Source organism: Rhinoraja longicauda, chromosome 2 (genome assembly GCF_053455715.1).
Source record: "Rhinoraja longicauda isolate Sanriku21f chromosome 2, sRhiLon1.1, whole genome shotgun sequence".
Classification (NCBI taxonomy): Eukaryota; Metazoa; Chordata; class Chondrichthyes; order Rajiformes; family Arhynchobatidae; genus Rhinoraja; species Rhinoraja longicauda.
Window position 1 is genome coordinate 12589529 of NC_135954.1, and position 14592 is coordinate 12604120.

At 47.5% G+C, this 14592-nt stretch overlaps 1 protein-coding gene across 1 annotated transcript in view; it reads left to right on the forward strand.

Moving 5' to 3' along the window:
• Positions 1–14592, forward strand: part of eepd1 (endonuclease/exonuclease/phosphatase family domain containing 1) — a 97845-nt gene that overhangs the window by 67103 nt on the left and 16150 nt on the right. Inside the window, exon 3 of the mRNA XM_078414972.1 lies at positions 7818–7928. Coding sequence (XP_078271098.1) covers positions 7818–7928 — 111 coding nt within the window. The remainder of the gene's footprint in view (positions 1–7817; positions 7929–14592) is intronic.

Sequence of the window (14592 nt, forward strand, 5' to 3'; positions counted from 1 at the left end):
AATGCTGGAATCTTGAGCAAAACACCAGGTGCTGGATGAACTCTGTGGGTTAGGCAGCATTTGAGAGAGGAATGGACAGGCAGCATTTTGGGTCAGACCCTTCAGACTGAGAATGGACCTTGTTATGTGGACAAACTTACGACCACATTGCCAATGTGCACCAGAAATTATTATTCAAGGCTAGATCTGCCGCAAATAACTTTCAGAATTATTTACCTGGGATTGCAGAATACATTATTACTAGTCACACCGAAGAATGAAAAGTTACACTGCAGGGCGAGAGAGGGTAAAGTTATGGGAAGGTAAGGTTTGGGGGTATCTGTAGGGTAGAATGAGTGGGAGAGTCTAGGACCAGTCATAACCTCAGAATAAAAGGACTTTCATTTAGGAAGGAGATGAGGAGGAATGTCTTTAGTCAGAGGGCGGTGAATCTGTGGAATTAATTGCCATGGAAGGGTGTGGAGGCCAAGTCAATGGATATTTTTAAGGTAGAGATAGATAGATTCTTGATTAGTACAGGTGTCAGGGGTTATGGGGAGAAGGCAGGAGAATGGGGTTGAGAGGGAGAGATAGATCAGCTATGGCAGAGTGGACTTGATGGGCCGAATGGCCTAATTCAGCTCCTATCACTTATGAACATATGAGAACTGCAGATGCTGGTTTAAACTGAAGATAGACACAAAAAAGCTAGAGTAACTCAGCAGGACAGGCAGCATCTCTGGAGAAAAGGAATAGGTGACGTTTCAGATCGAGACCCTTCTTCAGACTGAGAGTCATGGGAAAGGGAAACGAGAGGTATAGACGGTGATGTAGGGAGATATGGAACAAATGAATGTTTGGAGGTAGGTGGGAATAGCAAATTGGCTGAAAATAAGAAAATTAGATGCAGAGATTCCATTCCAAGTGCCAAATGAGAGCTAATGTGGGGTTTATAAGATTCTGCTTTGAGTTTATTGATGCTGAATATCAGAAGAGGAAATTACTTTCAGTTCCTGTGGTGTAACTGGTCTTGAAACTGAGCACAGATTAGGTTTGTGGTTTAAATTGCTCCATGAATTTTGACCTGTGTACAGTGTGGTGTAAGTGCGCATTTGCGTAATGACTTCTGATACGCTCACCTCAGTGTTTTTGGAAGGTCATTGGCACTGGCCTCCTACAGCTCGCTGAAGTCACCCTCTGCATGTCTGGTGCCTTTTTCTCCTCTGCATTCTGTAAATCTAAGCATCTCTTGCAGAAGGGAGACCGACCGGGGAGAGCTTCTGTCATTTTAGCTGTCAGTTAGCCAGAGATCAATGGTCAACATCCATTTCTCTGGGATAGTCAGGAAACACCATCTGAGTCACACAAGAGCCAACTCACGCACAATGCTTTATCTGAATCACTCATATATATATATATATATATATATATATATATATACCGATCAGCCAAAACATAATGACCTGATGAGCCAAAACATTATGACCACCTGCCTAACATGCTGTTGGTCCTCCGTGTGCAGCCCCATACGCAGCGGGGTGCGATGCACTGTGTATTGCGACACATTCCTCCCGTGACCACCATTAAAATTTTCTGTGTCTTGTGCCACAGTAGACCTGTCAGACCAGAAGGGATAGCCTTCATTGCCCACGCACATCGATGAGCCTTGGGCGCCCAACACGCCCAAAGCGTGGTTTGTCCCTGCTCGGACCACTGTCGGCAGGTACTCACCACTGCTGACTGGGAGCACTCCACAAGCCTTGCCGTTTCAGAGATGCTCTGACCCAGTCGTCTGGCCACAACAATTTAGCCCTTGTCAAAGGCGCTCAGGTCTTTACTCCTGCCCATTTCTCCTGCATCCAACACATCAACTTCAAGAATTGACTGTTCACTTGCTGCCTAATACATCCCACCCCTTGACAGGTGCCATTGTAACAAGATAATCAACGTTATTCACTTTGCCTGTCATAATGTTTTGGCTGATCAGTGTACGTTAGGATATTTTCAATCACAAAGTGGCACATTGGTGCAGCTGGTAGAGTTGATGCCTAAAAGCGCCATGAACCCGGATTCGATCTGTCCTGGGGTGCCGTCTGTGCGGAGTTTACACTTTCTCCTTCTAACCGCGTGGGTTTCCTTGTGGTTCTCTGGTTTCAATAGACAGCTCCCAAAGACGTTTGCAGGTTAATCGGCCTCTGTAAATTGCCCCTAGCGTGTAGGGAGTGGACGCGCCAGTGTACCAGCATCTGCAGTTATTTTCTTATTCAAGGAACATAGCAGATCAATCTTTTTTTGTGAGCTGTAACTCCATTTTCATATAATAATCCATTTACCTACAAGATCTGCTTTCAATTGGATTTTGCAGATGTAAAAATGGACTTCTTTAACAATCCCTCAGAGAACAAGGCAACAGCTTTGAATGTCATCCACATTCAGGCCTCATTAACTATTTTGTTGATGGTAGCAAAGCAAATCCAGTAGTAGTGTAGGGAAAAAACTGCAGATGCTGGTTTAAATCGAAGGTAGATGTAGGCAGCATCTCGGGAGAAACATCACAAGTCAAAAGTCAAGTTTATTTGTCACATGCACATACACGATGTGCAGTGAAATGAAAGTGGCAATGCCTGCAGATTGTGCAAAAAAAAAAATTACAGTTACAGCATATAAATTAAAGTTAATACAGAGAAGACAAAATTTAGTCCCTGGAGTTATAAAAGTTAACAGTCCTGATGGCCTGTGGGAAGAAACTCCGTCTCATCCTCTCCGTTTTCACAGCGTGACAGCGGAGGCGTTTGCCTGACCGTAGCATCTGGAACAGTCCGTTGCTGGGGTGGCAGGGGTCCCTCATGATCTTGCTTGCTCTGGATCTGCACCTCCTGATGTATAGGTCCTGCAGGGGGGCGAGTGTAGTTCCCATGGTGCGTTCTGCCGAACGCACTACTCTCTGCAGGGCCTTCCTGTCCTGGACAGAGCTGTTCCCAAACCAGACTGTAATGTTGCCGGACAGGATGCTCTCTACAGCATGAATGAGAGAAGGAATGGGTGACGTTTTGGGTCGAGACCCTTCAGTCTGAAGAAGGGTCTCGACCCAAAATCTAGTAGTAGGGTCTGACGAAGGGTCCCAACCAGTAATGCCACCTATTCCGTCTCTCCAGAGATGCTGCCTGTCCCGCTGAGTTACTGCAGCATTTTGTGTCCATCTGCGGTGTAAGTTTAGTTTAATTTAGTTTATTGTCATGTGTAACGAGGTACAGTGAAAGGCTTTTTTGTCGCCTGCTATCCAGTGAGCAGACGGACAATACACGATTACAATCGAGCCATTTTCAGTGGATCGATGCATGATAAGGGAATAACGTTTAGTGCAGGGTAAAGCCAGCAAAGTCAGATCAAGGATCTGCATTTCCTTCCAACACAGATCTAGTAGTGTATGAATCTAAACATGATTTTTTTTTGTTGTTGCTGCCTTTGTTCATTTTGCATTTGAAGCAGGTGGGTTGTTAATGTAGCTTTGTGAAAATTGCCGGGAAGGGAGATTGGAAATGAAATACAGTGCCTGAAATAACGGTGAAGCAGTCACACTTTTCAGCAGCAATTTGGATTAATGCCAACATGTAGGCACGGTAAGGATGTGTCAAATTGTGTGAAGGATTCTGACTAAGTGCAAAGCTTATTCAAAGAGCTTCAGCAAAAACATGTTCAAATTATGATCTTCAAAGTTGTGTCAGATCAATTTCGAATGCAGTCCAGGCCAAGCTGCATTGCTTGCCGTAACTGCCACAGCCTCAGAATAAAAGGACGTACCTTTCGAAAGGAGATGAGGAGGAATTTCTTTAGCCAGAGGGTGGTGAATCTGTGGAATTCGTTGCCCCAGACTTGGCTGTGGAGGGCAAGTCAATGGATCTCTTTTAAGGCGGAGATTGGCAGATTCTTGATGAGTCGGGGGTTTTGGAGAGAGGGCAGGAGAATGGGGTCGAGGGAGAGATAGACCAGTCATGCGGAGTAGACTTGATGGGCCGAATGGTCTAAATCTGCTCATAGAGCTTAATTGGTTTAAGGTGAAGGGGAAAAGATCTAATCGGAATCTGAGAGGTAACTTTTTCACACAAAGGGTGGTGGGTGTATGGAACAAGCTGCCAGAGGAGGTAGTTGAGGCTGGGACTATCCCAACTTTTGAGAAACAGTTAGACAAGTACATGGATAGACGGGTTTGAAGGAATATGGTCCAAACGCGGGCAGGTGGGACTAGTATAGCTGGGACATGTTTGCCGGTGGGGGCAAGTTGGGCCGAAGGGCCCCTTTCCCACACTGTATCACTCTATGACTCTATGACTCTATGACATATAAATATAACACTGGAAAATCTGAAGCTCTCTCTTGAGTTGGCCACCACTGCCTTCTGTGGCAAGGAATTGCACTGATTCACAACTCTCTGGGTGAAAAAGTTTTTCCATTACATTATCCGGCAGCTTGTGTCTTTGCCGTTGGTGGAGAATGTGCAAGTTGGTTGCTGTGGTTGCTACAACAGAAATCTGCCACATTGCCCGAGAAACACTTGAAAGCCGTTGATTTTCGTGCGCATTATTATGTCAATACAAATTATTTCCTACACAAGGACAATGTGGAAGTCAGGTGGAAGTCAACTGGAAATGTCCATGAAGGGCTCGTCCTCTCTGGACCATGGCATAGAACATTTGTGCAGGGAGATTTAACATTCTTACATCTATCTGCAGGATGTCATTAGGGAAAGAATAGTTTTAAATTCTTGGCTTTAAAAAAACGCAGAAGGAACTCACCGGGTCAGGCAACATCTGTGAAGCATAGAAACATAGAAAATAGGTGCAGGAGTAGGCCATTCGGCCCTTTGAGCCTGCACCGCCATTCAATATGATCATGGCTGATCATCCAACTCAGTAACCTGTACCTGCCTTCTCTCCATACCCCCTGATCCCTTTAGCTACAAGGGCCACATCTAACTCCCTCTTAAATATAGCCAATGAACTGGCCTCAACTACCTTCTGTGGCAGAGAATTCCACAGATTCACCACTCTCTGTGTGAAAAAAAACTTTCTCATCTCGGTCCTAAAAGACTTCCCCCTTATCCTTAAGCTGTGACCCCTTGTTCTGGACTTCCCCAACATCGGGAACAATCTTCCTGCATCTAGCCTGTCCAACCCCTTAAGAATTTTGTAAGTTTCTATAAGATCCCCCCTCAATCTTCTAAATTCCAGTGAAGGTGATGGACAGTGACATTTCACTCAGGACCCTTCTACAGGAGACAAGATAGAGTAGTCAGTCAGTACGGGGTATGGGAAGAAGGCAGGAACGGGGTACTGATTGTGGATGATCAGCCATGATCACATTGAATGCCGGTGCTGGCTCGAAGGGCCGAATGGCCTCCTGCACCTATTGTCTATTGCACCTCTTTATTGGGGTGGAAATGTCAAAGACTGGAGGACAGCTTGAAGGTGAGAAGTGCACCATTTAAAGGAGAAATGCGGGGCAACGATTTTATACTGAGAGTGTTGGATAGCTGGCACGTACTGCCAGGGATGGTAGTCAGGCAGATTTAATAGTGGCATTTAAGAAGCTTTTAGAGAAACACATGGATATGAATCATGTGTGTAGGCAGGGGAGATAGGTTTAACATGACATCATGTTCGGCACTGGCAGTTACCGCTGAAGGGCCTGTTTCTGTGCTGTATTGTTGGATCCAGATCTGAAACATCACCTATCCATGTTCTCCAGGGATGCTGCCTGACCTGCTGAGTTACTCCTATCCTATATCCTTCCTTTGTCCATAGTTCCCCTGTCCCTCCCTTCCCCTCCTCCTTCCCAGTTCTCCCTCTATCTTCCTGTCTCCACCTAAATCCTTCCTTTGTCCCGCCCCCCCTGACATCAGTCTGAAGAAGGGTCTCGACCCGAAACGTCACCCATTCCTTCTCTCCTGAGATGCTGCCTGACCCGCTGAGTTACTCCAGCATTTTTGTCAGTCTATTGGGTATAATGATAGCTTCGAGCCAGCACCGCCAATCAATGTGATCATGGCTGATCATTCTCAATCAGTACCCCGTTCCTGCCTTCTCCCCATACCTCCTGATTCCGCTATCCGTAAGAGCTCTATCCAGCTCTCTCTGACTGAAAACGTTTTTCCTCATCTCTGTTCTAAATGGCCTACCCCTTATTCTTAAACTGTGGCCCCTTGGTCTGGACTCCCCCAACATTGGGAACATGTTTCCTGCCTCTAATGTATCCAACCCCTTAATAATCTTATACGTTTCGATAAGATCTCCTCTCATCCTTCTAAATTCCAGTGTATACAAGCCTAGTCGCTCCAGTCTTTCAACATATGACAGTCCCGCCATTCCGGGAATTAACCTAGTAATTCCTGCAGATGCTGGTACAAATCGAAGGTATTTATTTCACAAAATGCTGGAGTAACTCAGCAGGTCAGACTTCTTCAGACTTCAATCGTCACCAATTCCTCTCTCCCCAGATGTTGCTGCCTGTCCCACTGAGTCTCTGTGGACTCTTGGAGTGCAGCTAAAGCCAGCAGTTCCAGCTCTCCGACAAGGAGTTGGTGGAATCTGATCATCAGAATGAGATCCATGGATCATGGATGAGGCGTTTGGGGAAATTCTGACTCTTTAAATCTCAGCAAATGCTTTTAGTTTAGTTTAGTTTAGTTTAGAGATACAGCGCGGAAACAGGCCCTTTCGGCCCACCGTGTCCTCGCCGACCAGCGATCCCCGCACATTAACACTATCCTACACACACTAGGGACAACGTCACAATTTCACCAAGCTGATTAGCCTTCAAATCTCTACGTCTTCGGAGTGTGGTGGTAGGGAACCAGAGATCCCGGAGAAAACCCACGCAGGTCACGGAGAGAACGTACAAACTCCCTGCAGACAGCACCCGTAGTTGGGATCAAACCCGGGTTTCTGGCGCCGAAAAGCAGCAAATCTACCGCCTCCCCACCGTGATCGAGCAATGTTAGCTTATTTTTCTAATAATGTAGTGTTCTCTGATTCTGGTGAACGTGACAGCGTGCAATTTGAATGAATTGATCTAGAAACGAACATTTTCATTACACAATTCCATTTATTTTTCCATAAATCCAACCCTGCCACCGTCATTTACACGGTTTAATCCACATAGGAATTTGGAGTGTAGGAAGTGATTTATTCAACAGCGCTATCAGATTTGAAGGAAGTTCGTTCCATGTGGAAATTAAATTAAATTACTGGCAGCTGCAAGGCACACATAGACCCAGTCTACTCGTTGCATCGTAGATAGAGTCATAGATAGAGACAGGCCCTTCGGTCCAACTGGTCTACGCTGACCAAGATGCTCCATCTGTGCTAGTCCCACCAGCCCGACATTTGGCCCATTGAGGGGTGTGGATCGCATGCAAGCACAGATTAGTTTAACTTGACCTCATGTTCAGCACGGACTTTGTGGGCCGAAGGGCCTGTTCCCGTGCCCGATGCTAAACCTCTTGCATAAATACAAGACTACATTGGGTACATTATTCCATCGGATGAGGTCTGCGTGGAAAAAATTCGCTTCAGCAAGTCATCTGAGTTTTATTGACGCAGTATAAAACCTACAGCTGTTGGTTCAGTGCTTTTTATAATAGTGATGTGATTACAGTTCAGTATCTAGGACAAATGCAAATCATTCAGCGGCGGCATTAACGGCTCTGACGCATTCCTAAAATAAAGACGTAAGAGTTTTAAAGCACGTTATTAATATTTGGGGCATTTAACACGTTGCACTATTTTAGTGAGAGTGTGTGTGCGCCCAGTTTGACCCAAATGAGCTTTGTGTTTTCCCAGTTCTGTGCGGAGTTGAATCAGCCCATGTTACTAAACGTTCGCAAATGGAAAGGCCCCAGAGGATGCTGGAAGTGTGCTGTGTCCGAGAAACCGTCTGTGCAAATGCTCAAGGTGAGTTCTCAACGCTATTCCCCCGGACACCCACCACCGGTGCTTCAAAATCGACACCGTTCATCTGAGTTAATGGACACAGCTTGGAACGGATTGAGATGTAATCCGGTTTTACACGAGGCAGTGTGTAATCCCCTCGCCCCGGTGCATCCAATGCCGGCTGACTTGTGCGTCTGTGCCAGCAGCTGACCCACGGTGACACTCGTCCGTTCTCCCTGGCACTGTCTGCAGATGATCTCAGTCTGTTAGTTTACGGTGCTGTTTGGTAATAGACAATAGGCAATAGACAATAGGTGCAGGAGGAGGCCATTCGGCCCTTCGAGCCAGCACCGCCATTCAATGCGATCATGGCTGATCATTCTCAATCAGTACCCCGTTCCTGCCTTCTCCCCATACCCCCTGACTCCACTATCCTTAAGAGCTCTATCTAGCTCTCTCTTGAATGCATTCAGAGCATTGGCCTCCACTGCCTTCTGAGGCAGAGAATTCCACAGATTCACAACTCTCTGACTGAAAAGGTTTTTCCTCATCTCAGTTCTAAATGGCCTACCCCTTATTCTTAATCTGTGGCCCCTTGTTCTGGACTCCCCCAACATTGGGAACATGTTTCCTGCCTCTAACGTGTCCAATCCTTTAAGAATTTTATATGTTTCTATAAGATCTCCTCTCATCCTTCTAAATTCCAGTGAATACAAGTCCAGTCGACCCATTCATTCATCATATGTCAGTCCCGCCAACCCGAGAATTAACCTGGTGAACCTACGCTGCACTCCCACAATAGCAATAATGTCCTTCCTCAAATTAGGAGACCAAAACTGCACACAATACTCCAGGTGCGGTCTCACCAGGGCCCTGTACAACTGCAGTAGGACCTCCTTGCTGCTAAACTCAAATCCTCTCGCAATGAAGGCCAACATGCCATCAGCTTTCCTCACTGCCTGGTGTACCTGCATGCTTGCTTTCAGTGACTGATGTACAAGCACACCCAGGTTTTGTTGCACTTCCCCTTTTCCTAATCTGACACCATTCAGATAATAATCTGCCTTCCTGTTCTTGCCACCAAAGTGGATAACCTCATATTTATCCTCATTACACTGCATCTGACATGCATCTGCGCACTCACGCAACCTGTCCAAGTCACCCTGCATCCTCATAGCATCCTCATCGCAGCTCACATTGTCACCCAGCTTTGTGTCATCCGCAAACTTGGAGATGTCACATTTAATTCCCACGTCTAAATCATTAATATATATCATTAATAAACTGCGGTCCCAGCACCGAGCCTTGCGGCACCCCACTAGTCACTGCCTGCCATTCTGAAAAGGGCCCGTTAATTCCTACTCTTTGCTTCCTTTACTCTGCCAACCAGTTCTCTATCCATGTCAATACCCTGCCCCCAATACCATGTGCTCTAATTTTGCACACTAATCGATCCCGACCTCAGGTGCTGTCTGTGTGGAGTTTGCACCTTTTCCCTGTGATCGCGTGGGTTTCCTCTGGATGCCCTGCTTTCCTCCCACATCACAAAGAAGTGCGGGTTTGTAGGTTGACTGGCCACTCTGCCAAGTGTGTAGGGAGTGGATGCGAAAGTGGAATAGCAGAGAATGTGTGTGTGATCGATGGTCGGTGTGGACTCGGTGGGCCAAAGGTCCTGTTTCCTTGATGGATCTCTAAACTAAACCAAGACCTCGGGGGCATTCCCCTTCTCAATGACCTCTCTTCTGTTGACAGAGACAAGGGGCCTGTTTGCTTGATTACATTGCCGTCCTGCAGTTAAAGATTAACCACATTTGGAGGAAGAAACCAGGCACTCCTGCTGCCTTGTCTGAGTCATCGATTTGTGGGTCAGGAGCCTGGAGCAGGCTTCAAGAGAGCAGACACATCTCAGCAGATTGGCCAAAAAAACAACAGCTATAATAGACAATAGACAATAGGTGCAGGAGGAGGCCATTCGGCCCTTCGAGCCAGCACCGCCATTCAATGTGATCATGGCTGATCATTCTCAATCAGTACCCCGTTCCTGCCTTCTCCCCATACCCCCTGACTCCGCTATCCTTAAGAGCTCTATCCAGCTCTCTCTTGAATGCATTCAGAGAATTGGCCTCCACGGCCTTCTGTGGCAGAGAATTCCACAGATTCACAACTCTCTGACTGAAAAAGTTTTTCCTCATCTCAGTTCTAAATGGCCTACCCCTTTTTCTTAAACTGTGGCCCCTTGTTCTGGACTCCCCCCAACATTGGGAACATGTTTCCTGCCTCTAACGTGCCCAACGTGTCGCCAGGCTATATCTTTCAATCAATGAATCGAAAGTGCGTGGATTCAAAGACTTGGCAGGTGAAGTGGACAGATGCACAGCAGTCTTGGTGGCCGCAGGAGGGACTGGTCTCCTGGAGGGAATGACTCGCACATTCAGCTGATTTGAGCAACAAAGTTCACAATGCAACATATTGCAAGATGCGACACGATACGATAGAACTTTATTGATCCCAGGTGGGAAATTGATCTGCCAACAGTCATAAAAACACAAAATACATGAAACATGAAATTAAAGTGACGAGTGGAAAGGATTGGGGTGGGGTAGTCAGTCTCAGTCTCACTCTACCCCACGACAGAAGGGGGAGGAGTTGTACAGTTTGATAGCCGCAGGGAAGAAGGACCTCCTGTGGCGTTCTGGGCTGCTTTTTGTTTGGAACCAGTCTGTTGCCGAAGGTACTCCTCGGGTTGACCAGTGTGTCATGGAGGGGGTGAGCTGTATTGTCCAGGGTGCTCTGCAGTTTGAGGAGCATCCTCCCCTCCAAGACCACCTCCCATGAATCCAACTCCGCCCCCAGGACGGAGCCAGCCTTCCCGATGAGTTTGTTAATTCTATTGGCGTCCGCGGCCTTCGCCCTACTGCCCCAGCACACGGCAGCGAAGAAGACGGCACTGATCAGGGCAGGTGTCCTGAGAGCAACTGTGAACACCTGGGCAACCTCCAGACATCCCAAATATCTTCACAGCCAAATAGATGTCCATTAGATGCAGAGTCACTTGCCCAGAGTAGGTGAATCGAGGACCAGAAGACATAGGTTTTGGGGTGAAGGGGAAAAGATTTAATAGGAATCTGAGGAGTAACTTTTTCACACAGAGTACGGAACAAGCTGCCGGAGGAGGTAGTTGAGGCTGGGACTATCCCAACATTTAAGGAACAGGTTTAGGACAGGTTTGGTGGGATATGGGCCAAACGCAGGCAGGTGGGACTAGTGTCGCAGGGACATGTCGGGCGGTATGGGCAAGTTAGGCCGAAGGACCTGTTTCCACGCTGTATCACTCTATGACTCTAATAGTTTTATTATGAACAGCCAATTAACTTTTTTAAGTGTAGCCACAAATGTAGTACCAGAAACTCCGCAGTCAATTTGCCTGCGTTGAGCTCCCACGAACAGATGTGATGAAGTTGTGATAAGCAAGCATTTCGTCATTTAAAAAAAACCCCCAGCTTATCAGAAATTACTTTACAAAATGAAAGCATTACTTTTCCCTTAACCATATAATAACCATATAACAACTACAGCACGGAAACAGGCCCGTTCGGCCCTACCAGTCCACGCCGACCACTCTCTCTGACCTAGTCTCATCTACCTGCTCTCAGACCATAACCCTCCAATCCCCTCTTATCCATATACCTATCCAATTTACTCTTAAATAATAAAATCGAGCCAGCCTCCACCACTTCCACCGGAAGCCCATTCCATACAGCCACCACCCTCTGAGTAAAGAAGTTACCCCTCATGTTACCCCTAAACTTTTGTCCCTCAATTCTGAAGCTATGTCCCCTTGTTGGAATCTTCCCCACTCTCAAAGGGAAAAGCCTACCCACGTCAACTCTGTCCGTCCCTCTTAATAAAAAAACCTTCTCCAACTTCCAACCGGCTCTGAAAGCAATTATAGAAAAAACGTTCGATACCAAAGCACAAGATGAGTTTGAGGGTGGGTGAAGGTAACGTGCTGACAGGGATCACCTTGTGTCCAAATTGTTCCACCGGGCACAAGGTAATGACCGTCAACAGATTGCTGAGTCGCCGACCTTCTGCCCAACGTCCTCAACCAAACTCAGATTAAAACAGTAAACTCAAACTCAAACACAGCCATTCACGCAGCAAGTCAGACATTCATCAGCTGTCACCAGCCTGTTTGGTTCCGAAGTACAGTAAAACAGGTGACATGATCATTCTTCCAATGATGCACAGGATCTTATGTGGCAATCTGCCACATTTCACAAGTTCATTAATCGCAGGAGCAGAAGTAGACAATAGACAATAGGTGCAGGAGGAGGCCATTCGGCCCTTCGAGCCAGCACCGCCATTCAATGTGTAGGGCCATTCAGTCTACTCCGCCATTCAATCATCTTGAACCGAGCGTAGGCTCGGCAATCGTTTCGCTGAACACCTCCGCTCAGTCCGTCTTAACCAACCTGATCTCCCGGTGGCTCAGCACTTCAACTCCACCTCCCATTCCCAATCTGACCTTTCTGTCCTGGGCCTCCTCCATTGTCATAGTGAGGCCCAGCGCAAATTGGAGGAACAGCACCTCATATTTCGCTTGGGCAGTTTACACCCCAGCGGTATGAACATTGACTTCTCTAACTTCAGGTAGTCCCTGCTTTCCCTCTCTATCCCCTCCCCCTTCCAAGTTCTCCCACTAGTCTTCCTGTCTCCGACTACATCCTGTCTTTGTCCCGCCCCCCCCCGACATCAGTCTGAAGAAGGATCTCCGCCCGAAACATCACTCATTCCTTCTCTTCTGAGATGCTGCCTGACCTGCTGAGTTACTCCAGCATTTTGTGTCTACGTTTGATCTATCTTTCCCCCTCAACCCCATTCTCCTGCCTTCTCCCCGTCACCCCTGACACCCGGACTAATCGAGAATCTTGTCAACCTCCCGCCTAAAAATATCCATTGACACGGCCTCCACAGCCGTCTCAGAGATTGTCTCTGAATCTGGAGTTATGCGTTTTCACACCTCTGTGCTTGGCCATTGCTTCAATATGGCTAGTCCAGGACAAGTTGCTGGTGATATTTACAACTAAGAACATCTTTTTACTTTTAACCCTTGACACCATTACGAATCAAGTATCTTTCAATCTCTGCCATAAAATGTTTCTACATTTCGACAGTGGCTATTCGAGGGAACAGCAGTTAACTGTGTGGAATGCACTGAGCTGGCTTCAGACCGTGAATGATGCTGAATAGATGCAATCTTGTTTCTTTCGTTCTTTCCGTACGAACAAATGAAGAATGGTCGCGTGGGTCAGGAAATGTCTGTGGAACCACACACAGTGACGAGTCGTTAGGTTCATGGAGTAATGAGAGGGAGAGGGGGAGGCACAGTGGGGCAGCTGGTAGAGCCGCTGCGTCACAGCGCCTGAGACCCAGGTTCGATCCTGACCCCGGGTGCTGTCCGTCAGGGGTTTGCGCCCTGTGATTTAGATTTTTTAGAGATGCAGCGCAGAAACAGGCCCTTCGGCCCACCGGGTCCGCGCCGCCCAGCGATCCCCGCACACCAACACTATCCCGCACCCACTAGGGACAATTTTTTTACATTTGCCCAGCCAATTAACCTACAAACCTGTACGTCTTTGGAGTGTGGGAGGAAACCGAAGATCTCGGAGAAAACCCACGCAGGTCACGGGGAGAACGTACAAACTCCGTACAGACGGCGCCCGTAGTCAGGATCGAACCTGAGTCTCCGGCGCTGCATTCGCTGTAAGGCAACAACTCTACCGCTGCGCCACCGTGCCGCCCCGTGATGACTTGGGTTTCCTCCGGGTGCTCCGGTTTCCTCCCACATCCCAATGGCGTGCGGGTCGGCAGGTTAGTCGGCCTCTGTAAATTGCCCCTTGGAGTGTCGGGAGTGGAAAGAAAGTAGGATAGACAATAGACAATAGACAATAGGTGCAGGAGTAGGCCATTCAGCCCTTCGAGCCAGCACCGCCATTCAATGCGATCATGGCTGATCACTCTCAATCAGTACCCCGTTCCTGCCTTCTCCCCATACCCCCTCACTCCGCTATCCTTAAGAGCTCTATCCAGCTCTCTCTTGAAAGCATCCAACGAACTGGCCTCCACTGCCTTCTGAGGCAGAGAATTCCACACCTTCACCACCCTCTGACTGAAAAAGTTCTTCCTCATCTCCGTTCTAAATGGCCTACCCCTTATTCTCAAACTGTGGCCCCTTGTTCTGGACTCCCCCAACATTGGGAACATGTTATCTGCCTCTAATGTGTCCAATCCCCTAATTATCTTATATGTTTCAATAAGATCCCCCCTCATCCTTCTAAATTCCAGTGTATACAAGCCCAATCGCTCCAGCCTTTCAACATACGACAGTCCCGCCATTCCGGGAATTAACCTAGTGAACCTACGCTGCACGCCCTCCATAGCAAGAATATCCTTCCTCAAATTTGGAGACCAAAACTGCACACAGTACTCCAGGTGCGGTCTCACCAGGGCCCGGTACAACTGTAGAAGGACCTCTTTGCTCCTATACTCAACTCCTCTTGTTACGAAGGCCAACATTCCATTGGCTTTCTTCACTGCCTGCTGAACCTGCATGCTTCCTTTCATTGACTGATGCACTAGGACACCCAGATCTCGTTGAACTCCCCCACCTCCTAACTTGACA